This window comes from Mobula birostris, chromosome 1 (assembly GCF_030028105.1).
Source record: "Mobula birostris isolate sMobBir1 chromosome 1, sMobBir1.hap1, whole genome shotgun sequence".
Taxonomy (NCBI): Eukaryota; Metazoa; Chordata; class Chondrichthyes; order Myliobatiformes; family Myliobatidae; genus Mobula; species Mobula birostris.
Window position 1 is genome coordinate 204,657,965 of NC_092370.1, and position 27,543 is coordinate 204,685,507.

Below are 27,543 nucleotides of genomic sequence, written 5' to 3' on the forward strand. Positions count from 1 at the left end.
GGAAACTATTCAACCTACATTGCTTCCACTCAGAATCCAAGTCACTCCCACATCAGTATTATGCTTAGGCATGCACGTGCAAAAGCACTGTCTGCACATAGGCCAAGCTCAAAGGCATTAGCAACTTGTTCACCAAAACATAATAGAAAATGAGACCTATAGTATACCCACAAAACAGGTCCTCTATCAGTATAATGTCCCGAGTTTCCCATCAAGCAATGGCAGAAGAATTTTAAGATATTTACTGAAACTACATAAAGTATTCAACAGAAAAAGCTTATACAGGTTGACCACCTTGAATCCGGGAATCAGTGATCTGGTTGCACCACTGATTCAGGCATAATTTTTGCCAGCCTAATTTCAAATTTCCTGTGTCGCCGCGCCAATTCATCTGCATTGTTTTGGTGGTGCTATTAGCAGAATTAGCTGTTTGCAAGATCTTTAAAAGAAGCAAGACATTCCTTTGTGTTATTCTGCATTTATTTTTGTAACCTGTGCTTATCTTGCCCCAGTCATGTCTTCATTGAATAAAGGAAGTGCTTTTCACGTAAAGCGCAAACACAATACATTAACTGTACAAGGTGGAAGTTCTAGAAAAAACTCGTCAGTGGTGTGAATGTGAAACACATATGCAACTTGCATAACATTGGCTCTTCCACAGTTTCTGATATAAAGAAACAAAAAGAAAAGTTGCTCCAGTTCTTTGCTGATAGTGAATCAAAAATACCAGATATGCATAAGGAAAACAATGAAAGATGGAAGGAGTTCACAACTAGATAAAGTTCTCATAAAGTGATTTAAACTCCATGCCAGCAAAGATGTAGAATGGTCAGGAGAGATGGTGAAGAAACAAGTGAAATAATTTCATAAAGAATGAGGACTGGATTATAGAAACATAGGTGCAGGAGTAGGCCATTCGGCCCTTCGAGCCTGCACCGCCATTTATTATGATCATGGCTGATCATCCAACTCAGAACCCCGCCCCAGCCTTCCCTCCATACCCCCTGATCCCCGTAGCCACAAGGGCCATATCTAACTCCCTCTTAAATATAGCCAATGTACTGGCCTCAACTACTTCCTGTGGCAGAGAATTCCACAGATTCACCACTCTCTGTGTGAAGAAGTTTTTCCTAATCTCGGTCCTAAAAGGCTTCCCCTTTATCCTCAAACTGTGACCCCTTGTTCTGGACTTCCCCAACATCGGGAACAATCTTCCTGCATCTAGCCTGTCCAATCCCTTTAGGATTTTATACGTTTCAATCAGATCCCCCCTCAATCTTCTAAATTCCAACGAGTACAAGCCCAGTTCATCCAGTCTTTCTTCATATGAAAGTCCTGCCATCCCAGGAATCAATCTGGTGAACCTTCTTTGTACTCCCTCTATGGCAAGGATGTCTTTCCTCAGATTAGGGGACCAAAACTGCACACAATACTCCAGGTGTGGTCTCACCAAGGCCTTGTACAACTGCAGTAGTATCTCCCTGCTCCTGTACTCAAATCCTCTCACTATAAATGCCAGCATACCATTCGCCTTTTTCACCGCCTGCTGTACCTATTATGAATGTGATTATTGTGAAGGTGGCTTCAGCATTTCAAACAACGGCATGGCATAACATTTTGTGCAATGTATGATGAAAAACAGTCAGCAGAGAAGGAAACAGCTGCTGAGTTTATTGATGAGTTACTCACTCTTGCTCTTACTCACTCTTCCTTCAGTTAGTCCTGACGAAGGGTCTCTGCCTGAAACGTCGACTGTACCGCTTCCTAGAGATGCTGCCTGGCCTGCTGCGTTCACCAGCAACTTTGATGTGTGTTGCTTGAATTTCCAGCATCTGCAGAATTCCTGTTGTTTGGTTGTTATTGATGAGTTTGCTAAGTTAAGTTTCTGATGAAAATTTAAGTCCTGAGCAGTTCTACAATGCGGACAAAATCGCCTACTAACCTAACCACCTGTGATTTGTCAAAATCATTAATCCAGCACTGCACAGGTCCCAATCATTCCGGATTTGCAGTGGTCAACCTGTATCATACAGGAAAATTAATTTCTTTCCATTAAAATGGTCTGAATATAATTCAGAGTTACATCTGTATTCTCTATAATAACTAGCTGAAATATTTAAATCAGTTCTATATTTAATTTACAGTAATATAATTTATGCAACAGGCAGCTTCATTGATTGCTTGAAATATTAAATGAAAAACATATAGTACAATACAACTGAACTTGGCATTTAGTTGGTAATTTAACTTTACGAGAAAATCTACCTGGTTTAGTGGCACTAAATGCACTGTGAAATCGCACACTGTATTGTCTCCAATTTCATTTCATGGACTTCCAACGGAATAAATTTTGGAAATATCATGAATATCTACTCTACTAAATCTTAAGATTCCTTCTATGTTTTGTAACCAACAAAGTACTTGTGAAGTACAGTCACTGCTGTAATGCATGCAGGAAATACAATTTCCCATTTGCACAACATCCCAGAACAACACCATAATAATCAAATAACCTTTTCTTTTAAAATACAATGCAATTTATGATAATATTAAACTGCCCAGAGTAGAGCTGGCTGGATAACTTTCCCCATCAATTAAGCTTAGTGAGCAAAAAATAAGCTGCTGGAAGAATTCAGCCAGTCAGGCAGCATCTGTAGAGGAAAATGGACGGCTGACATTTCAGGTTGAGACCCTTGCATAGTATGGGAATTAAGAGTTATGGGGTGCATAGTAGAGGAATTAAGGGCCATGAGGAAAAGGCAGATGGGTGGAGATGAGTCCTTGGCTAGCACAGATCCCTTCTCATTCTCCTAGATTCTATTAAATATGGTTCAGTTGATCCAATCACTTCCTTTAGGACAGTTCTACCATCCCAGTCTGGTGAACCTTTGCCCCAGACTCTCTATGGCAAACATAGCCTTTCTTAGAAAAGGAGACCAAAACTGTATGCGACACTTACTCCAATAATAATCTTAATAAAGTTCTGCATGATTGCAGCAACAGGTTTTACTATTAATAAAAGTATAACAGGGACAGATTGAAATCAACAGATTAAAAAACCTATTCACAAAAAAAGTTAAGTTTAAAGAAATGAGAGGCGGCACTGCATATCACAGGGCAACAAAATTTTTGCGTGTGCCATCTCGGGCATTTGTGCCATAGGTTCGTCAGAGTGACAATAAATTGCAACATACCTCTTAATCTACATTTTGTTGCTTTAGTTTATACTCTGGAATTGGTTCAGCTACAGTAGAATTCCTTTATAGCCAATGAAACAGCCACAGAGATTAATATGGTAATATTACTACTATCACAATGTCAGGAAGTATTATTAAAACTGAATTGTTAGCATATTTGTTTCAGCTAGGAACTCTGTAGCTAAAATAAAATAGTCTTTGATATAAATTGACTACATTAGGTATTTCAGAGGCACTTAAAGATGCAGCACTTAATCTGTGAAAATTCAACTTACAAGAGCACAAATAGAAGCTAGGCCTATACCATCAATCAACAGAATCATAACTGATACTCTATCTCATACATTTTCCCAGCCAATCCCCATATCCATTGGATCAGTGTCCAAAAATCTGCTAGACAGTCTCAAGAATTCAGCATTCACAAATTATTTAAGTAGACAAATCCAAAAGAATCATAATTCTTTGATTGAATTAACTCATTCTTAATTTACTCGTCTCTTACTCTGCATTTCCTAGTTCTAAATTGCCCAGCCAGAGGAAACTCAACATCTAACCTCTCGATCTCTCTCAAAATCTTACATGAGATCAATTCTCCTTCTTCTAAATTTCCACTTTTCAAACTCAACCTCCCCCAACCCAGAAACCCATCTAGTCAATCTGCAATACAACACCTCCAAGGCAAATACACTGGTACCTTGCTTACCACCCAGGGGGTGTCCTTAAAGACAGAAGTGCAAATGGTGCAGGTACTAAGAATGGTCATTATTTATAGGGAAATGCATTGCCGATAGTGTTGTTATCCTGGGTACCTGCTGCAAACCCTTGCCCTCTGTTGTTACATTCCTGTATCTATGAAACATGATCTCATTGACCCACAACTTGGTGGGAGTGACAGCAGGGCTCCATGCCAGTTCCTGACACCACAAAGAGTAGTCTGAACAGACTTCTTGGTAGCATATACCTTCTTGGTAGCGTATACCTATGACTATTTAGACTGCAATACCATGAGTGCTTTAATGAATCTGCAATAAGTAGTTCACCAGTGTATACCTTTCTTGGGTACAGAGACCAAAGTGCCCATGCTTTTCCAATAACACACATCAAAGCTACTGGTGAACGCAGCAGGCCAGGCAGCATCTCTAGGAAGAGGTACAGTTGACGAAGATGAAGCCACACTCAGGTTGGAGGAACAACACCTTATATTCTGTCTGGGTAGCCTCCAACCTGATGGCATGAACATTGATTTCTCTAACTTCCACTAATGCCCCACCTCCCCCTCGTACCCCATCCATTATTTATTTATATACACACATGCTTTCTCTCTCTCTCCTTTTTCTCCCTCTGTCCCTCTCACTATATCCCTTGCCCATCCTCTGGGTTCCCCCCCCTCCCCCTTTTCTTTCTCCCTGGGCCTCCTGTCCCATGATCCTCTCATATCACTTTTGCCAATCAACTGTCCAGCTCTTGGCTCCATCCCTCCCCCTCCTGTCTTCTCCTATCATTTTGGATCTCCCCCTCCCCCTCCCACTTTCAGATCTCTTACTAGCTCTTCTTTCAGTTAGTCCTGACGAAGGGTCTTGGCCCGAAACGTCGACTGTACCTCTTCCTATAGATGCTGCCTGGCCTGCTGCGTTCACCAGCAACTTCGATGGGTGCTGCTTGAATTTCCAGCATCTGCAGAATTCCTCGTGTTTATGCTTTTCCATTAGTTGTCCCAAAGCTGTATAGCATTGCCACAAGTATGACTTATATTTGTACAGCAATGTCTTTGCATTAAAGGCCATCATGCTAAATTGACTTATTATTATCTACTTGCTTACCTCCAAGTAACTGTAGAGCAAATTCACATTTTATTTTTTCTTTTTCATGGATATGAATATACATTCTGAGTTAATTCTCTTGATACAGTACTCAGCGTTGATATAATGCAACTAAGGTGGAGCACTGAAGAGTGAGAGGAGAACTCACACCAGCAGTAGCCTGCACAATTGCCAGGGAATCAGGGAAATTCTGAACAGGCCATATTGAGGAGTTATGGAACTGAGGTCATATGGAATCCAAAATGGGAATAATATCCATATTTCCTGATTACTACATAAAGACATGCTCATAATTCATCCAGATTCAGGTACAGAAAAGCAAAACTAGTACCCCAAATGCAGTAAAGTGATGACATGCATTTTCTGCAGTAGCGAAGTAAAGCCTTTTGGCTGCTGACCTACCCCTCTTTTTTGACACATATGGAGATGTAAAGAGCCAGCATTCTTAAAGTATTGAGAGATGTTCTTGTTCTCTGTACATTTATTCTGCACCACTGCACAGTGAATTGGTAATATAGCTGCTACATGAACATAAATTGAGCTTCTAGGCCAAGCTAAAGCTGCAGTGCAGGCTACTAGAATTACCATTACAAAACGTAAATAACAAATCTCAATTCTACCTTAACAATAAGAGGCATTGCAAGTAAACCTCATGATCCTTTCCTATAGAAAACATTTTGAAATTGAGTGGATTACAACATCTCATCTATTTCAATCCACCCAAAGTTTTAAAGCAATAAATGTAATATTGTTACATTAACAACTAGTACAGAAGGGAAGAGTGACATCTATTACATTGTCAAAGAATAACAAATACGCACACCTTTCTTTTCAGTCTTTTCAAGATTTTGCCTTGGCGACTCCAATTTTGTACTTGAGTGGTCCTGCACGATATCAGATTGTTCCACTTTCTTATCTTCTGCTGCTTTCACGTGTATCTGAAACTGACTGGTGTATTTCTCATGCTATCAAGGCACAAAAGAAAAAAAGATGAGTTTGCATTTTTTCCCTTCTTTTTGATTTATACGATGATTGAGTTCTACTTACCTTTAGGGCTTCTTCAGGAACTCTGTGAGTACTTTTTTCCAACATATACATGTTAGAATGTGAAATTTGTTAAGGAAGAAAAATTATAAAAATACTTCAAGAAAGAGCCAATCTAGCTCCTTTTGCTCTTGCAATTTAATTAAACACATCTCCAAATCTTGGAAACAAGTACTTTCCTAAAAGGTTTATTCAAAATTGACACTGCTGCTCACTTCACCAAGTACGCAGTCCCTAAGGCTTGCCTTCTCATGGAATAATACTTTTTAGAACATAAGACATAGTAGTAGAATTAGGTCATTTGGCCCATTGAGTCAGTCATGGCTAATCCCTTTTATCCCTTCCTTAGCCCAATTCCCTGGCCTTCTCCCCATAACCTTTGATGCCATGACCAATCAAGAACCTATCAATCTCCACCTTAAATACACCCAATGACCTGGCCTCCACAGCTGCCTGTGGTAACAAATTCCACAAGTTCACCACCCTCTGGTTAAAGAAATTTCTCCGCATCAGTTTTAAATTGACGCCCCTCTATCCTGAGGCTGTGCCCTCTTGTCCTGGTCTCCCCCACCATGGAAAACATACTTTTCACATCTACTCTGTTTAGGCCTTTCAGCACTCAAAAGGTTTCAATGAGATCCCCCCCTCATCCTTCTAAATTCCAGCAAGTACAGACCCATCGAATGTTCCTCGTATGATAACCCTTTAATTCCCAGAATCATCCTTGTGAACCTCCTCTAAACCCTCTCCAACACCAGCACGTCTTTTCTTAGATAAGAAGCCCAAAGCTCTTCACAATACTCAAGGTGAGGCTTCACTGGTGCCTTATAAAGCCTCAGCATCACATCCCAGCTCTTATATTCTAGACCTCTTGAAATGAATGCTCACATTGCATATCCCTTTGCATGTCAGATTTTTGGATTTTCTCCCCGTATAGAAAATAGTCTGCAAATTTATTTCTTCTGCCAAAACACATGACCATGCATTTTCCAACATTGTACTTCATTTGCCACTTTCTTTTCCACTCTCCTAATCTGTCTGTCCTTCTGAAGCCTTCATGTTTCTTCAACACCACCCACCCCTCCACTAATCTTCATATCATTAGCAAACTTGGCAACAAAGCTATCTATTCTGTCACCTAAATCATTGATATATAGCATAAAAAGAAGCGGCTCAAACACAGACCCCTGTGGAACACCACTTGTCACTGGCAACCAACTCGAAAAGGATCCTTTTATTTCCAGTCGCTGCCTCCTACCAATCAGTCAATGGTCTAACCGTGCCAGTAATACCATGGGCTCTTAACTTGGTAAGCAGCCTCATTTCTGGCACCTTACCAAAGGCCTCCTGAAAATCCAAATATACAACATTCACTGCATTACTTTTATCTATTTTATGTGTAATCCCCTCAAAGAAGTCCAATAGGTTCATCAGGCAAGATTTTCCCTTCAGTAAACCATGTTGATTTTGTTCTATATTGTCCTGTGTCATCAAGTACTCCATAAACTCATCCTTAACAATTGACTCCAACACCTTCCCAACCACTGAAGTCGGGCTAACTAGTTTATAATTTCCTTTCTGCTGCCTCCCTCCTTTCTTAAAGGGTGGAGTTACATTTGCAGTTTTCCACTCCTGTGATACCACGGCACAGTCCAATGATTCTTGAGAGATCATTACTAATGCCTCCATAATCTCAATTGCTACCTCATTCAGAACCCTCGGATGGGTCTGGGTGACTTATGTACCCTTAGGTCTTCCAGTTTTTTGAACACCTTCTCTGTAATAGTAACTGCACCACTTCCGATCCCTCTGATACAATGTGCAACCTTGGACATTCAGCTCCCAACTACTACCATTCTTCAGCCACAATTCAGTGATGGCCACCACATCATCCACCTTATTTCACATAATCCGCGCACTGATATAACACTTTGAGTACTGTATTTGCTACCCTTCTTGATTCTGCATCCGTAATGCACTGATAATCACCCTGTTGGCTGCAATTCTGTCTTATCATCTGCCTACCTTTCCTGACCATCTGACTGCACATTACCTTTGCTGTTTTACCATCCGTCCAATCCTGAGTCCCTTCACTCTGGTTCCCATCCTCCTGGCAATTTAGTTTAAACACTCCCCAACAGCTCCAACAAACCTGTTTGCAAGGATATTGGTACCCCTCGGGTTCAGGTGCAACCTGTCCCTTTTGTACAAGTTATAACTCCCCCAGAAGAGATCCCAATGATCCAAGAACATGAAGCCCTGGACTAATTTCTCAGCCTCGCATTTATCTGCCAAATCATCCTGTTTCTACCTTCACTGGCACGTGGCATAGGTACAAATCCATAAATCACTATCCTGGAGATCCCACTTTTCAGCTTTCTGCTTAGTTCTCTAAATTCTCTGTTCAGGATCTCTTTGCTTTTCCTTCCTATGTCATTGGTACCAATATGGCACAATAGCACTCTACTTTCTTATAAGATTGTGTAGATTAAGCTTGTCACCAAAAACTTCGCTAAACTTCCATGGATGCTCAGAAGATGGTATGAAACTCCAATGCCCAGGAACAGAAAAGGCTACAGAAAGTGGTGGATGCCACCCAGTTCATCACAGCAAAGTCCTCTTTACTATTGAGTACATTTACGTGGAATGCTGCTATAAAAAGCAGCATCCATCATCAAAGACCTCCACCATCCAGGCCATGCCCACTTCTCACTGCTACCATCAGGCAGGAGATATATTCTAGTCCCACACCACTGGATTCAGGAACAGTTATTACCCTATAACTATCAAACTCCTGAATTGGGATTGATAACTTCAATCACCTCTACTCTACAATGATTCTACAACCTACAAACTCACTTTCAAGGACTCTACAACCCATGTTCTCGGCACTTATTTTATTTGCAGTTTGTCTTCTTTTGCACATTGGTTACTTGTCAGTCTTAGTCTGATAATGTGTATTGTTCATAAAATTCTACTGTATTTCTTTTTTCCCTGCAAACGCCTGCAAGAAAGTGAATCTCAAGATAGTATATGGTACCATACACACACTTTGATAATAAATTTACTTTGAACTTTCATTTGAAAGTGCAATATCAAAACAATGGCGCCAGCAAACAATGCTTCAAAAGGTGACACCCTCAAGATGGGTCACAAAGTGATTCTTTTCACTCCTTTTTATTTCAGATGTGGTTCTGCAACTACTAGAGCCCACAATCAACATTCTGGCAATGTGATTTCAGGCTGATCAGGCGATCTGGCATTTTTCTGTCTCCAAGAGTGTTCCACAAGGCTGTGACCACAGCATACAGCAAAGAGGCCAGGAAACCAGGAGCCCACAATCAACTCCATCTCTTGCCGATTAAAGCACCAAAGAAGACTGAAATCATTGAGTGGAGTAGAAGGTGAGAAAGTGTTCAGTGCCATCTACAGCCTCTCACTCACTGCTGCCAGACCCCAAGGTGTCTGCATATAACAATCTCTTGCTCTCTCATTCGCTGCTCACGGAGGAAGGTCCTTGTGTTCGAGTGATCTCCCTCTCCCTCGACGCTGTCAGTGGATTATGCTAGATCAAGGTGTAATTGATGCGGATTGTAGGTTTGCACTCTAATTCAGGTTTATGATGTGTTCTAGTTTTGGTGGCTCTTTTTTTGTTATTACTCTTGGGCGATTTTTGAATCAGGGTGGCCTGCATATAATGAACACTGAGCTGAATGATACTGAAATCTCCTTTTTGATTTTGTTTTTGCTCGTTCTTTTGTTGTCATTTGTAAGCTTTGTTTTGCGTGTGGTGGGGTGGGGGGGTTTGATGTTTGATGTTTTTCTTTGAACAGGTTAGTTCCATGGTTCTTTGTTTTGTGACTGTGGGAAAGACAAATTTTAGTGTTGTATTATGCATATATACTTTGATAATAATCTTTGAACCTAGTTGGCACTCTGGAATACAACCACATTATAACGTGGGCTGAAAATGGCAGATCCGGAATTTAATGCAGACATGTGTGAGGTTTTGCTTTTTGGTAGGACTAACCGGGATATGTCTAACACAGTGAATGGTAGGGCACTGAGGAGTGTATGAGAACAAAGGGATCTGGTTATACAGGTCCATAATTCATTGGAAGTGGTGTCACAGATAGATAGGGTTGAAAGAAAACTTTTGGCACATTGGCCTTCATGAATCAAAATATTGAGTTAAGGAGATGATGTTATGTTGAAGTTGTACAAGACATTGGCGAGGCCTAATTTGGAGTATTGTGTGCAGTTTTGGTCACCTTCCTACAGGAAACATGTTTGAAAGAGCACAGAGAAAATTTATGTTGCTGGGTCTGAGAGAAGAAGACTGAGAAGAGATTTGATGCTGGTATACAAAATTATGAGGGGCATAGATAGGGTAAATGCAAGCAAGCTTTTTCCACTGAGATTGGGTGGGACTACAACCAGAGGTCATGGGTTAAGGGAAAAAGATGAGAAGTTTAGGGGAAACAAGAGGAGAAACTTCTTCACTCAGAGTGTCATGAGAGTGTGGAATGAGCTGCCAGCACAAGTGGTTCATGTGAGCTCGGTTTCAACATTTAATAGAGTTTTGGATAGGTTCGTGAATAGTCAGGGTATGGAGGGCTATGGTCCCAGTGCAGGTCGATAGGGAGTAGGCAGTTTAAATTATTTCGACATGGACTAGATGGGCCAAAGGACCGGTTTCTATGCTGACTTCGCTTTGACTCTAATATTGTCCACTTCAGTCTGCTGTTGAAGAAGTACTCATGCAAGGTATAAAATTACTGCTTTTTTTTTCACTTTCCTGTAAACAAAGATTATCTCATTGGAAATCTGTTACATTAAAAGGCATTTCCATGAGTACTTCTTAAAGCTACATGCATGATGGTTTCGAAAACCTGTACTACAACATTATACACCTCAGTAGTCTATCCTCACAATCTCAAACCTTCAAATTGTCAGACATTTGCGGTACATGCTCATTAACACTTAAGATTACTATTCCCAGGTTAAGTGTTCTCATTCCATGATATTGACCCTTTCTCCCCATGAAATTACCTCACTGAATACATGAAGTCTTTTCAAAAATATACAGAAGACCATTACCTTTTTCGCATAATTTTATATTCACATTTAGAAAACTTGCTGATTGCTGTTGTAAAGACAAAGAATATGTCATGTAGTCCACCTCATCCTTCATACAAGGTATGTAATCTTTATTCATTTGCACCCCAATGCTCCGAATATGCCTTACTTTTGCATTGTTATTACAGTCAAGAGACTGCTTATGGACTTTGATACTCAAGCTGCATTCAGAATTGATCTGGCGAGGTAACAATTCACATGCAACTTCCACGTTTGACAGAAGGCAAGCTTCTCCTTTCTTATGCATAACAGAACAAAATTGCACTCATTTCTACAGGATTAATCTCACCACAGCACTGTACATCAAAACTTCCACACTGGCAACTATAAATCCAATAAGAGCTTCAAAGGTGGATTAGATTAAGAAAGGATATCATATCCAAATCGAACAGTGTCATTCACTTTTAGTGTTACGTAAATTTGGTCAGGAATCCTTACATCATTTACAAATGTCTGCAAAGAGAAATTTAAGTACAATATTACAAATGCACGAGAAGTGTTCAAATGCAAAAGGAAAGACTAGGACACTTCTTTCAATATGGCTAAAAATTAACAGTAACTTTAGTAAATAATTAATGTCTCAGTTTTTAAAAAGGCAGAATTTCAAACCAAAACTGTATCATGGAACCTTTTGATTGAAGAGCACATGCTTACCATGATTTGAATTTCATCTTAGTAAAATTAAGTATTTTTCTGACCCAGTGAACTGTATTAACATGAAAATACTTATGGTGTAAAACAATGACTCTATTGTTTTCCTACATACCCCATTTAGACTTCCAAGGTCCTTTACCCGATGTTCATCTGCTGTTGTGTCATAGTTGATTACTGCATGCTGCTTGTCTACACTGCGAGACTGGGAGAACATGTATAATGAATTTTAGGCGGTCAGAGGGAAATAGCTATTTCCAGTATTGTGCTAATTAGTTCCAATTTAGCACGTTTCTTATTGTATTATAAGTAACTCATAAGTATATTATAAGTATCATAAGTATCTTATAAGTAATGGCATCATATAAACATCGACATACACAAATTGCTGGAGGAACTCAGCAGGCCAGGCAACATCTATGGAAAAGAGTACAGTTGACGTTTTGGGCCAAGACCCTTTATCTAGATTGGTCTCGGCCCGAAATGTCGACTATAATCTTTCCATATATGCTGCCTGTCCTGCTGAGTTCCTCCAGCATTTTGTGTGTGTTGCTTGCATTTCTAGCATCTGAAGATTTTCTCTTGTTTGTATAGGTACATCGAATTTCATATCTATAGTAAACAGATTCTACTTAACAGCAAAAGCCACTCTAGGCTGGATGCTAGTAACATTTAAAACAATGATTCTGAAGTCATGAAAGGCTCCACATAAATGTAAGTTTCTTTTCCCTTTATTCAACCAATATGTTTCAATCAAAGTTGGGGGGTGGGTGATGTGACAAAGCAAGCAAGGATACAATGAGGAAAAAGGCAAGGGAAAGCTGACACAGATGGAGAGAGAAATCAGATTGGGAGAATAGAGACAATGAATGGTTAAAAAGGAGGGAGAGACTAAGAAAACTTAATTAGGGCAGGAAACAGCAGCTGGCAGATGAAACAAGGAAAGAAAAGGAAGAATACAGAAACACACAATGAATGGGATAAGGAAGGTAGTTGTGGAGAAGGTGAAAATTATTTTACAGTTCAACAATTCCAGGATTTCAGAAAGAATACAAGTAAAAACCAGAACAATAAAAAAACAGTCAAATTAGTTTATGGTGACAGGCTAAATGATGGCCATTTCAGGCCTTCCTTCAATATGCAGTTTCATGAAGTTATCTAAAACTCTATGCTTTTCCAGCTTTAACTGTCTCTGAACCCTACTGGGGATGAAAGTTTCATACATTTGATATTCGTAGTATTTTCTATTGATTTCTATTACCACTAAATATTTTCCACTTACAGATGCTATAGGGACCTATTTAAAATTAATAGTCATGTTGTTGTTTGCTCTGTTGATTTTATAATTATTAAAGAGTTTTGCATTGAAAGACAGAAAACACTGAAAACACTCAGCAGTTCAGGAAGCATCTGTGGAAAAAGAAATGCATCAAAAATTATTTGAGATCAAAAATCCTTCAATCTTCATTATTTCATTCTACAGGTGTCATCTGGTTGCTAAGAATCGGCAGCATTTTCTATTTTTATTTAAGATTCTCAAAATAAAAAGACTTGATTTTTCAAATCCGGGCGATTTGCTACCTAGATGGTGAGAAATTACTAAAGCACTGCACTGCATCTCCTCCCACTGAATATCAACAATCACTAGCATTACATGCACAACTTAAAAATAATATGTTCAAGGGACAATGTGTAAAACTAAAGCAATTAATTTGAATTACATGAAAATTATCAAAGGTGAAACTCTAAATTGGCATCAATTGCTTTCTGGAAATATAATTTCTCCTTAAGTGACACACATCAAAGTTGCTGGTGAACGCAGCAGGCCAGGCAGCATCTGCAGGAAGAGGTGCAGTCGACGTTTCAGGCCGAGACCCTTCGTCAGGACTAACATACACACATCAAAGTTGCTGGTGAACGCAGCAGGCCAGGCAGCATCTGTAGGAAGAGGTGCAGTCGACGTTTCAGGCCGAGACCCTTCGTCAGGACTAACTTCTCTTTCATTGGTTGTGAGTACAACTAGCAAGACTAGCATTTAATTCTCAACCAGACTTGTGCAAGCATGGTGCCTTTTTTGAACTACCTCAGTCCTAACAGTGAAGACGCACTCCAGTACTGCCATGGAGGGAGCAACCTATTCTTGTAGGATAGGCAGACATACCAAATTCCATAGAACTGGACCACAGCAGAATAAGGTATTTTATGTCACTTCATTATCATATTCTATTCAATATTAAAGAGCACGTCCTCTAGCTTAGAATGAAGAGCAGTGGTAAGCATTCACAGCTTTTATTTGTGATAGTACACAAATTCATTGTGAAGCAACAAATAAGGTTTGCATGGTTTTGTTGAATATATACCAAGTAGCAGCAAAGAGCAATAGAATCTGGAACCTACACTATCAAAGTGAGGGCTAAAATGAAATATGCGCCAACAAGTTGGTTGCTCTACTTGGCCCCAAGCCAGCCTGGAAGAGCAATTTCATCATTACCATTTTATTTCTTACACCAACCATTCTTGTGAGATTGTTGTTTGGAGCTGTTGAGCAACTCCCATTAGAAATTTAATCCAGACGGCCCAAACCCGTTTTTTTTTTTGGACTTTCCTGACAAGGAGAAGCATTAGCTTTTAATCGCACTGGTTCAGGCTGAATTTTATTTTAAGTTCCTTAAAAGAATAATTCTTTGTGCTAAAATGTACCCCAAAGTGACAGCTACATTTAAATCGCACATTTTATAAATAGGTCTAACATGCTAAATACTAGTTTAAACATTCTTTTTAATGCTTAAATAAAAGATATCAAAGTCTCCAGCTTTTCCCAGCACCTTAATCTGCTTTAGGTTCCTTCCACTGGTAATGTTTGGTATGTTAATATACTAATTTTACTGTAATAACCAGTAGTTTAAGACTGACTGAATTTATTTATTATGAAGGAAGTGCAATTAAATATTCAAAGTTACAGAACCACCTCAGGATAATGACTGTATACATTGATGTCAATCATTAACATTGAATTGATTCAATTCCTAACAACATACTGACTATCCTTCATTCCAGCTGGATCGAAATATTAAAAATATGAAAAAGTTGCAGTCAAATCTAGACCTTGTACAGACAAATAAATTTAAGACAGCTAAAGAAGACCAATTGAAAAAATATTTTGGTTCAGTTTCCAAGATATAACACAAATAACCTTTCCGAAACATTAGGAACAGAGTAATTAGTTGGAGAAAACAACTGAATAAAATCCATACTAGTAAGGAAATACGACAGTGCTGCAGTTAACAAAACGTTACGACCCCGGTTCAAATCTGCCAGTGCCTTTAAGGAGTTTATGTGTTCTCCCAGTGACTGTGTGGGTTTCCTGCAGGTATTCCAGTTTCTTCCCACATTCCAAAGATGTACAGATTTGGGTTAGTTGTTCAATGGGTTTAATTGGACTACTCAGACTCATTGGGCCACAAGGCCTGTTACCATGCTAAAAAAGTTCCCTCATCCCAACAACTGATATAAAACCAAGCAAGAACATCCCACACACAGCACTACTCACATCCATCAACATCTTCATGTAAGCACACATGTACTCAAAGTACACACAAGCTGTGGACATTGAGGAAAGAATCAAGGCTTGCAGCATTGTCCGGACCAGATGAAAAAATGGGCTGAGTAATTGCAGATGGAATTTAATGCAGACAAAGGTGAGGTGTTGCACTTTGGGAGGACAATCCAGGGTAGGACTTGCACAATGAATGGTCGGGCACTGAGGAGTGTGGTGGAACAGGGGGATTTAGAAGTAAAGATACATAATTCATTGAAAGTGGAGGTACAATTAGTTAAGGTTGTAAACAGGCCCTTGTAAATCAAAGTACTGAGTACAGGAATTGGGTGTTAGCTTGAAGTTGTAGAATCAGAATCAGGTTTAATATTTATTTATCGATATACAGTGTGGGGTAGGCCCTTCTAGCCCTTCAAGCTGCACTGCCCAGCAACCCCTGATTTAACCCCAGCCTGATCACAAAACAATTTACAAGGACCAATTAACTTACCACCAGGTATGTCTTTGGACTGTGGGAGAAAACCAGAGTACCCGGTGGAAACCCATGCGGTCATGCGGAGAACATGCCAACTTCTTACAGACAGCAGTGGGAATTGAACCTGGGTCACTGGTACTGTAAAGCATTGTGTTAACCACTATGCTACTGTACACATTGTGAAATATGTTTTGCAGCAGCAGTACACTGCAATACATAATTTTAAAATCTATAAATTATGATATACCTGTATATACACTCATAAACATTTACACATACATACATAAACACACATATACATAATTTTGTTCTCACTTCTTATAGATGGTATGTATGTGTATTTTTCCCTCAATCTCGAGTCCTCTACCAGAGGCCTGGGAGCTCGAGGGTTCGACACAGTATCCTTGCTGTTCCTAGTAGTGTGCTCTTCTGGACCAAGATCTCAGGTGTCGTTCCCAGGGTTTGTTGGAGCCATTCTCCCAGTCCAGGTGTCACAGCTCCAAGTGCTCCTATCACCACTCGGATTACTCTGGCTTTAACTGTCCACATCCTTTCTATCTGCTCTTTCAAGCCTTGGTATTTCTCCAGCTTCTCATATTCTTTCTTTCTGATGTTACTGTCATTCTGGATTGCCACATCTATTACTATTGCTCCCTTCTGTTCCTTCTCCAGTATTACTATGTCTGGTTGGTTGGCCAGTAACAGCTTATCAGTCCATATTTGGAAGTCCCAGCATATTTACCTCTGTCCTTCTACACAACCTTCTTGTGTGTTTCCCATTTGGACTTGGGAATGTTCAACCCATACTCGATGCATATGTTCCTGTACACAATTGGTCTCACCGTCTTTCTTTTGCTCTCTTTTTGCACTACATATATAAATAATAAGTAAGGTACGAAAAGAGAGCAAAAAAACCATTGATGAGTATTCTGTGCAGCTTTAATCACCTATCTACAGGAAAGATATCAATAAGATTGAAAGAATATAGAGAAAATTTACAGGGATGTTACTGGAACTACTGGACTTGAGTTATAGGGAAAGACTGAAGAGGTTAGGACTTTATTCCCTGGACTGCAGGAGAATGAGGGGAGATTTGTTAGAAATTTACAACATTTGGGGGGGGAACCATAGATAGGCTTAATGTGAGCAGGGTTACATAATCACTCAGTAAGCAGTGCGAGTGTGGAACAAGTTGATAGTGGCAGGTTCAATTTCAACATTTAGGAGAAGTTTAGATAAATATATGGACACAATATATGGTCCATCGTGCAAATACATATGGTCCAGGTGCAAATCAATGGGAGTAACAGGCTAAATGGCCTAAATGGGCTTGTTTCTGTGCTGTAGTACTTTATGAAAATCATTATAATGCTTTTGACCAAATCCTGCATTATGTATGAGAATGCAAGGGCTAAACATCATTATATTAGCACAAAAAGCTAAAACTATAATTTTACTTTTCCTTAACTACAGATCTCAGTCAGGTATGCAAAGATAACTCAGCACTGATTTCTCATTACCTGACATTTCTGCCAGCAAAAACAACCAAAAGTTTTAAATGAACTAACGGCACAGTGAAAATATTTCCAAAATTCTTTATTCTCAACTGAAAAGGAAAGGTTTAAGACTAGCAAAATTCAAGAAAATTATGAGCCAGAACTGTAATTTTCATGTATGTGGAACAACTGGACTAAGTGCTAAATTAAATCTTTTCCTAAGGTAATAACATAAAGGAAAACAAAAGAGCGTAAGGCCAAGGATTAGAACGCACCTCTTTGTACCACTGGCAAACATCTGGGAATAAGTCTCTATCGAGATGTACTCTTGCCAGTGAGTGGTACAGGAATATCCAGGAATGAGTTAACAGCAAAAAAAAACAATAACCTTACAGTCCAAATGAGAATACAATCTTCCACTGCTGCCCTGTTGTATTATTTGTTCTCTCTCTATAGATAATTTATTTGTGAATAGGTCAACTCACAGTTAAAATTAGTTACCTGAAGCATTAGTTCACAATCTTCTCGCCCAACAAAAATCATTTCTTTTGGGAGTCGGTGGCGAGAGCCACAGCTGCTCACCAGGAACCACGAAGTAACACTCATTCTTGGTGTTTTGGCACCTAATTTCCACAATTCAACATGCTAAAACAAGTACAACAGATTTGATTAATAAGTTGTAGTATTTTTTCTCTTAAAATTCACATTTTAAAATAAAAATTGGAATAAAGGGGGAGAAAAAATGTTATTTTTGTGTAATGCAAGATCGATCAATAATTAAAACAATGATTTTTTTATTAATATTCCACTAAGTACTATAAACTAAATTCAATCATTATAAATCAATCTTCACAAGTCCTCTAAGCTCTCATATTATTTAGTCAAATATGATATTAACAAGTGAAACACATACAATTATAACAAGATGGAAAGATTTGATATCTGGGAATAATTACATGCACACAATTCTCTTCCAGGGTCTTGAAATACTTAAGAGCATAGAGCTGATTATTGTCTCGAAACTAATCTTGGATATCCAGTCAGTCATGCAGTATTTTCCAGTTTGGTTGCTTAGGAAGGAAAGGCTGAAGGAAAGAAAGAAGACAATTTTCAGCACGTTTTGTAACAAAGATAATGTAATGAACACTGAGTACTGGTGACTCCTATTTTAACTATTGCACTGAAATCATACAGCGCATTCAAACCACGAAAGTAGGTCGCCCTCTCCAGTTTCCACCCATCTTTTTCTGTTATTCGCCACATGCCACCAAAATAAAACCAGCAAAAGCAGACAGAAAACTGCAAATCCACCAAATTTGCTAAGGCTCCTCAAAAAAATTCGAGACACGAATTGCATGTTATATTGGTAAAACAAACTATTTTTAATCTACAGTTTTAAAGATAATAGCGGGACCGAAATTTAAACTGCACAAAAATTGGAAGCTGCCTCGCTGAATGAAAACATTAACCGAAACAATATCGAAGGGAACCCACGTCTCTGTGAACCTGCAAAATCTATGATCCTCCACAATTTATATAATCCTAGCGCAATTAGTATTTCTCTTCATTCATTTAGGAAATCTGGGCTGTTTCAAAAATGAAAAGGAAAAACATCCAAGCCTTCCTCTTTGATCGTCGCCTTTTCCTCACGACCATCTGTTATTAAATATTAAAACAATATGATCTACGAGCAGAACAATGAATTAGGCTCCAGACAACTAGGATTAGAATGAAACATCTGAATGGAAATTCCTCACTGAAAGATGTGACGATTCGGAAAGGCCGAGAGCTCGCCACCACCCAGCCCAGCCTATGACAGGTGATGGCCAACGCGAGGCCGATGCCGCGCCTCCCGCCCCGGGCCCGCAGCCTCTCCGATCGGCCGCTTCCCCGACTCGGCAGCCGCCGCCCGCCCTGATACCGGCGGCGACAACGCGACTGTCTGCCGCGCTAGGCCGAACCTGCCCGGAGAATCGGCTGCTCCCGCCTGGAGGCACAACCGCAGTCCAGCAGCGAGAGCCACTCTCACCTTCAGTCGGAGACAGCGCCGAGCTCTACCGGGAAGCTCAGGTGCCGCGCCGCCGCCGCCGCCTCATCTCCCGGCTGCCTTGCTCCCTTCCCACCCCCGCCGCCAACACCAGGTTCCTGACGTCAGCCGCCACCTGACAACGCTCTCTCCATCTGGGACTGGGAGAGGGAAGGTGACCGGCCTGGGTTCCACCACAGGACACGGAGCTTCCTCTCTGGAGAAAGCTTGAACCAAATCTAACTTTACCTGGCATGCAAGGTGAACCGGCACAACGCCGTAGAACGTGGTCTGTCCAATATTTGGTGCGCATCGATCAAATTGCATGGAAAATTATATTATCCTGCCTGTACACTTAGACTTTACCCTCCAATCTGTACTTTATTACGCTGGAAGATATCGCTACGCCCCTATACAGTTTTATGGATATTACTCTGGCTACTTTTCTTCAGTTCAGCAACCAAAATTTGCATTAGTAATAAAAGAACAGCCAAAGACACTGTTTGTTTGCCAGCAGACTTAACTGGGGGACGAATTATAAACGTTTATCTTTCCAAGACTGTGGATAAAGTCAACATGAGGAGTTGAAGATTATGCCTAAAAGCACTGAAGTAAGTGCAAATACGGGGAATCCGGGACCGAACTGGAAAAGCGAGATCTATCGGCACATAAGAAGATAATAGGTTGAGCGTTCTGTTGTTAACTCCCTGATGTTAAGAAAAGTTGTGCAAGTATTGCATTTAACCATTTTATCAGCGTTCGAAACAGGAGAATAAATTTCTGCAATCGCATTTCGTGTTTCCATGCACATGTCTGAGTTGTGACTCATCTCCGCTATAACTATTTACCAATTTGAACTCAAATAATCTAAGTATGTGTAACAACGTGAAAATTTAACTAATATTTTTGTTACATGGATTATTGCTAATAGTAAACACAAGAGATTCTTCAGATGCTGGGAATCTTGAGCAACGCAAACAAAACGCTGAAGGAATTTAGCAAATCAGCCTGCATCGATGGAGGGGAATAAAAGTCGACGTTTCTGACCGCTACCTTTACCAGGACTGGGAAGGAAGGGGGTGTGGTAAACCATGTATATATGTTGTAACTCGGTTACCTGTCTGGACGCACCCCTCTGCTGACTGCCCCTGTAGCTCCTCCCACAGAATCCTGTATAAAGGTGTTCGTCTTGCCCCTCCCCCTCAGTCCGGGGGCAGACACTCACGGTGGCGGTCGTATTGTACAACGAATAAAAGCCTTTCAGTATTTTACCAAACCTCAGTCTTTTGGAGTAATTGAAGGTGCTTCAGGGGGCAGACGCTAGAATAAGGCGGGGGGGGGAGCAGAAGGAGTACAAGCTGGTAGGTGATAGGTGAAACCAAGTGAGGGGAGGGTAGAGGGATGAAGTAAGACGCTGGGAGATGATAGGTGAAAGAAATAAATAGCTGAAGGAGGGGGAATCTGACAAGAGGACAGTGGACATTTAACAAGGGGAGGTGATGAGAACGTAAGAAGGTGTGAGAAGCTAACCAGGCTGGGGAATAGAAACAGAGAGAAGCGGGAAGGGGAAAGATTACCGGAAGGTAGAGAAATCGATGTTCATGCAATGAGGTTGGAAGCTACCCAGATATGAGCTGTTCTTCCTCCAACCTGAGTTTGGCCTCATCGTGGAAGTAGAGGAGTCCATAGACAGACACGGGAATGGGAAGTCGAATCGAAATGGGCGCCCACTGGGAGATTCTGCCTTTTGCGACGCACAGAGCAGAGGCGCTCAATTAATAAATAGTTCTAGTGTACGTACATTATTTCAGACGTTAGGTGTCTAATATCATAAAATATTATCAGCTCTTTGATTTCTAACATTACGGAACTATTTAAATAACAATTCGTACTTAATTTTAAAAATATTAGATCAGCCCTATTACGGAGTCGAGTCGCCGGTGTGAAATCCCATAACAAGGTGGGAAGTGGAGCGTATTCCCACCCTGCAAACGGGACAGGGATATGCGCCTGTGCTCTAAAGCAGTCAAACTTTAGATTTCTGGCACTCCTGTGTGAAAGAGCCAAATATACATATAATAATGACTTCAGTATTTTCTCTCATAATCGTACAGAACAGAGGTACCTCTGTTGAACCTTCTTTGTCTTATTTTAGAGTGAACATTTGTCTTAAAATAAATCCTACCCTGAAATTAAATTTCCAAAAATTGTAGCGTACATTATTCACTTGAGGTCACAACTTCAGAAAATTAGATGTGTGGCGAAGAATATGACCTCAAACACATACAAATTAAATTTGCGCTATAGACATGCATATTATAATAGATTGGGAGCGAGGAGTGTGAGGTTGATACAGGGAAATGTACTTCCCGAAGTAAATAGAAACAAAGCCGAATTAAACAATGTATAATAAAATATTATTCATTTAAGAGACGCAGTACAATGATAAATAACCTCAATGTACAGTAAAATAACAACCATGCACGTAAAAATGCCTTAAAGCACGGGAGTTGTTTTTTTTAAAAAACTGCTTGTTAGTGGTAGTTTAGGGCTTACTGGTTCGTTTGGGTAGCCACAGTTTCCTGTGGTGATGTCATGAAGTTTCACCTGGTAATGTATTAAAAAGGGAGAGTCATGTGTTACTGGAGAAGTGCGAGGTGTCTCATTCAGTGCCTAATTGGAGCACTCCTTCGAGAACACCACGTGGGAAGCAGAAACTCTAAAGCCAACAGGTTTGATTTAAGTGACTTGAATCCCTGAACAGTTTTAATTTACTGTGAGTTAAAATATTTAGTTCAGATACTTTGAGACAAAAACGTTCAAACTGTTTTTGTGGGTAAATTAGTGTGACAGGAGAGGGAGAATCTCTGAATTTTCCCAATCAGTCAATCTAACACCTCTTTTGCGCAAAGTGTTAGAATCAATAATGGAACTTGATACTGCAGTCACAAACATTCCAATTTATGATTTACAGAAAAAAGTTGAGTTTGGGATAATGAACAATATATGCACTTTTTGATATTTTATAGAAAACAGCACAAGGTATGCTGCAGGTATTTCATCTATTATTTAGTCTATTCTAAATATTTTCATCTATAAACTCTTCCAAATAATTTTGGAAAAATGAGCTGAGTACAAGCAGGCAAGGTGAAAACTATCTTAAACTAAGGAATTAGCTCATATCACCTCAGTTTGAAGAGAGTTAGTTTGGAACAAACTTTGAAGAGAATACATAAATGTAATTAATAAAATTAGACAACTAATTGTGGAGAGAAAATTTAACTGCTGAATGTGAGCTATTAGATTTTTCAGATAGTCAGGAAAAGAATAAATATTTACTGAAAGTATATATTAATGATTTGGATGAGAATGTACGTGGCATGATTTGCAAGTCTGCAAGTGACACCAAAATTGGTGGTGTAGCAGTGAAGAATGTTGTCTAAGATTACAACGGGATCCGGATCAATTGGGGAAAGTGGGCAAAGGAATTTAATTCAGAAAAGAGTGAAGTTATGCATTTTTGAAATTTAAACAGAACAAGACATATACAGTGAACAAGAGGACCCTCGGGGAGAGTTGTGGAGCATAATCACCTGGAACTTTGATGTGTGTTGATACAAGTACGTAGTTCACTGAAGTTTGACACAGGTTGGCAAAATGGTGGCAGCAGTCTGCAAGCATGTTTGCCTTTGTTACATGGAATACTGACTACAAGAGTTGGGAAGCCATGTTACATAGAAACATAGAAAATAAGTGCAGGAGTAGGCCATTCGGCCCTTTGAGCCTGCACCGCCATTCAGTATGATCATGGCTGATCATCCAACTCAGAACCCTGTACCTGCCTTCTCTCCATACCCCCTGATCCCTTTAGCCACAAGGGCCATATCTAACTCCCTCTTAAATATAGCCAATGAACTAGCCTCAACTGTTTCCTGTGGCAGACAATTCCACAGATTCACCACTCTCCGTGTGAAGTAGTTTTTCCTCATCTCGGTCCTAAAAGACTTCCCCTGTATCCTTAAACTGTGACCCCTCATTCTGGACTTCCCCAACATCGGGAACAATCTTCCTGCATCTAGCCTGTCCAATCCCTTTAGAATTTTATACGTTTCAATAAGATCCCCCTCAATCTTCTAAATTCCAGCGAAGTCTAGCCTAGTCGATCCAGTCTTTCTTATAGTTACAGTTGTGTAGAACATTGAAAAGACTTCCCCTGGAATATTGGGTGCAGTTATGGTTTCCGAAATGTAGTTAGATAAGAGAGGGTACAGAAAAGATTCACAAAGGTGTTACAGAGACAGGATGGCTTGAGTTTAGAAGGAGAGATTGGATATGCAAGGACTGTTTTCCCTGAAGCAAAGAGGCCAAGGTTTAAACATTCATAAGGCATATAATAATCGCATAACCACCTCATCTCTTGCTAACCACCGCTCTGATTGACTTTGCTCAAAGCATGTTATAGTTTTTGAAAAGCAATGTGACACTTCTGCATTTGGCATATCATGAGAAATCTGGACTGAAGAAATCATGTTGTTTCTGGGGCTGGCCCGCACATTATTGCCATTCGCTACCGTAGTACAGTGTTAGCTAGTATGATTCCCTTAGTCTAATCATGCAGTGACGCAGTTCCTGTGACCTATTTCCTGTGAAATAGGGTATGGTGTTCAATGGGGTAAGGTTCAAAATCTGCCCTTTCAAGAGGTCTTGACTGCAATTGAAGGCTCCTTGAACATTTGAAGAGAATGTACTTTGATAAAGTGAATAAGAACTTGGCTTGTTTTCAATCACATTGTGAAAACTTTCAGAAATGGAAAACACTTCAAACATGTTTGTCAGCACTTCATAACAAAACAGTGATGGTTTGCTTGCTTCATGCAACTTTTCATTGCTCATTGTTAAATCTGAAAAGCCACATACAATTGGAGAAGAACTGATTCTGCCAACAGTAAGGGAGGTTCTGAGCACAGTTTTGCATAAGTTAACAAATTAAATAATTAAAGTGATTCCACTAAGCGGTGACCCTGTTCAAAGACAAATAGATGCAATGTCTGAGAATGCGGAAGACACATTGTGCAACATATTTAGGACAACAGAATTTGCTCTGGTGTTGGATAAGTCAACTTTGACAAGAAATGAATCTTTGTTTCTTGGTTATGTTCACTTCATAAAAGATGGTTCAAAAGTTGTTATTTGCAAGGTGGTAATAGGGATAAGCTCCTACTACCTATTAAATACTTCCAATAGCATGCATCTCAAATAGCGGAACCGTTACTACTGACAGAGGGGGCAAAGGCACATTACTGGCACTTTAAAACCAGTCACTTTGGGCAGACGGAGCTCCCCAGCTGTGGTTGACAGCTTCCCTAGGAGAAGGAAATCTCTGATCTCAAACCTCCACTGCCTTGCGGCAGCGGGGAAGCCTTTGGGAGTAAACCCTGAATAATACGGAAGTTCAATGCTGACTGGCAACTCCTGCAATGCATCTGGTGCCAAATTGTAGTGGATCTCCACAGTTCATTTTGGAGTCATCAGCTGTGTGGAGAGGAGAAGCCTGCTACATGGGCAACAGCTTGCTCTCCATATCGTACTGCCCTGGCTTGTGTATTACATAGACGGCTGGGACACAACATCCATAGTCGACCCTGACAAACAGAGGGGTTCAATTTGCAGGGGGACTAGAAAAAGATACAAATGGGAACGTCAATAGTTTGGGCTTAATGAAATTATTTCCTCGAAACTGAAGATTAATTTGAATCTTATCAAAGTCAGATCAGTCATCTCCACATTTCTAAGTTAACCCTATTTAAGTGCAACATAGGCTGTCACAAACTTCTCTAATTTCTGAACCTCTGAGCTGGAAGAGAAAGAAAGAATATCAGATGATGATCTTCAAGTATAATGTGTCCACCTGGGTGAGCTACATAAAGACATGTCAGAGAAGTTTCAGGATCGTCACTTGGTCCAAATTCCAGATTGGGTAATAAATCCATTCATGAACACTTGTAATGAAGAATTAGCAGGAAGGATGGAGGAAGAACTGATCTCGCTACAAAATGACTGATCTGAAGCTAAGGATTAAAAAAAATCATGTCAGGATTTTCAGTTCCAGAAAGAAATTTCTGAACACCAACCTGCACTGTAGAAAAAGGTCAAGATGTTCTTTATTGCCTTTCCAGCATCATATTCAGTGGAGCGCAGTTTCAGTGCAGTTGCCTAACTTCTTTCAAAGCAACAAAACAGCATGCAAGTTACTGAACGAGGAGATTTGAGACTCCTTCTGAGTGACAATCAGCCTGGTGTTGAGAAGCTAGTATCACTGCACCAAACCCACCATCTCATTGAAAGGTGACGAAGTGATGGACTGAGTAGTTGGTCTACTAATGTACGCTCTAAAATTGTTGCTGAAAGTTTTTGCTGTAATTAAAGAAATAATTTTTGCAACTATTTATCACTGCGTTGAATTTGCAGTTTCTATTTTCTTTCACTGTGCATTGTAAATAAAATTCTCTATAGTTTTTACGTAATGGCCAGAAAGGGAGAGTGGTCTGGGAGCCAAGGGGGCAGTAATTCAAAAGTTTGAGAACCAATTTTAGAGGGCTATGGATAAAATGTAGGCCAACATGGTCAACTGAAGGGCCCACTCCCTTGCTGTAACTCATTCTAAGTGAGTTGTAGTAGGTGTTACATTTTAGTGTCAATTTTGCAACATATATATTTTGTTTTACATTGCAATTTTTAAATTCATTCTTTGACCATACATTACAAATTTTAATTTTAAATAGCTGGTTATTAATTGGTTTCCAAATCATTGTATATGCTGAAAGTATTCTTTCAACAGCTAGGCCTGGGATTTTGGAATTTCCATGGGACCAGTGAGCTCGTTAAACGCTAATGCAGTTCTATGAGCAATAGGGCAGCATATCAGCAAAACGCTATTGCAGCGCCAGCAACCTGCGTTCTATTCCTGTTGCTGCCTGTAAGGAGTCTGTATGTTCTCCCTGTGACTGCATGGGTTTCCTCCAGGTGCTCTGGTTTCCTCCCACATTCCAAAGACGTACGAGTTACTAGGTTAATTGGTCACGAAGGTGTAATTGGGCAGGGTGAACTTGTTGGACCGGAAGGGCCTGTTTGTTGCCATGATGTAAATTAAGAATACTAAAAACATTCTCTACTAAGAAACGTTATATCAAATATCTGTTCGTCTGTATGTTATCAATCATTTTGACTTATCGCTAACTAATAAACATCTAAGAGTCTTTTTTACTGAAACGGAGACATCTCTTTCTCCCTTATTGGAGGGAGAGAGGGAGAGAGGGAGAGAGGGAGAGAGGGAGAGAGGGAGAGAGGGAGAGAGGGAGAGAGGGAGAGAGGGAGAGAGGGAGAGAGGGAGAGAGGGAGAGAGGGAGAGAGGGAGAGAGGGAGAGAGGGAGAGAGGGAGAGAGGGAGAGAGGGAGGGAGGGAGGGAGGGAGAGAGGGAGGGAGGGAGGGAGGGAGGGAGGGAGGGAGGGAGGGAGGGAGGGAGAGAGGGAGGGAGGGAGGGAGGGAGAGAGGGAGGGAGGGAGGGAGGGAGGGAGGGAGGGAGGGAGAGAGGGAGGGAGGGAGGGAGGGAGAGACTGTGATATGTCGAATGCTGAGTGAACAATATAGTCTTTGCAGTACTGTGAGTCTGTGTCTTTACTGTTGCTTTTGCTCACGCTTGAGTGCTCGCTGACAGGTGCCGATGCTTTTTTTTGCCGGTGGAGGAAGAGGGGATTGTGCTTGCTGCCGCTTACACGCGGGAGGGAGGGGAGCTGGGGGAGACTTTGGGATTCTAATATTTAACTGTCGTTCATTCTTTGGGGCACTCCTCTTTTCGTGGATGGTTGCAAAGAAAAAGCATTTCAGGATGTATATTGTATACATTTCTCTGACATTAAATGTACCTTTGAAACCTTTAAAATAGTATAAACAATTTAGTAGTTAACAACCCTTTAAAATGAGGATTAGTAGTAATATCATTAGCTTTCTCCGTCTTCTGTGCTTGTAAAAGAGAAGTTGAATTAATGTTTAACAGATTAAATTATCAATGTCCGGTTTGAGATTGGATAAATATGACATCACCACTGAATATGTTTTCAATTCATGCTACACTGAATACAT

General features: G+C 40.2%; 1 protein-coding gene across 4 annotated transcripts in view; it reads right to left on the reverse strand.

The window, feature by feature from the left end:
• cep170ba (centrosomal protein 170Ba) overlaps window positions 1–19,822 on the reverse strand; it is a 62,842-nt gene extending 43,020 nt beyond the window's left edge. For 3 of the 4 annotated variants that reach the window (XM_072269500.1, XM_072269508.1, XM_072269487.1), the window contains exons 1-7: window positions 19,408–19,553; window positions 18,335–18,463; window positions 17,880–18,023; window positions 11,967–12,056; window positions 11,573–11,653; window positions 6,065–6,121; window positions 5,841–5,982 (exon numbers count right to left, since the gene is read on the reverse strand). In XM_072269500.1, coding sequence (XP_072125601.1) covers window positions 5,841–5,982; window positions 6,065–6,121; window positions 11,573–11,653; window positions 11,967–12,056; window positions 17,880–17,984 — 475 coding nt within the window. In that variant the 5' untranslated portion in view covers window positions 17,985–18,023; window positions 18,335–18,463; window positions 19,408–19,553. Of the gene's footprint in view, window positions 1–5,840; window positions 5,983–6,064; window positions 6,122–11,572; window positions 11,654–11,966; window positions 12,057–17,879; window positions 18,024–18,334; window positions 18,464–19,407; window positions 19,554–19,653 lie in introns of those variants that run through there. The other variant, XM_072269495.1, reaches the window with a different exon arrangement.
• Between the last annotated feature and the right edge of the window lie 7,721 nt (window positions 19,823–27,543).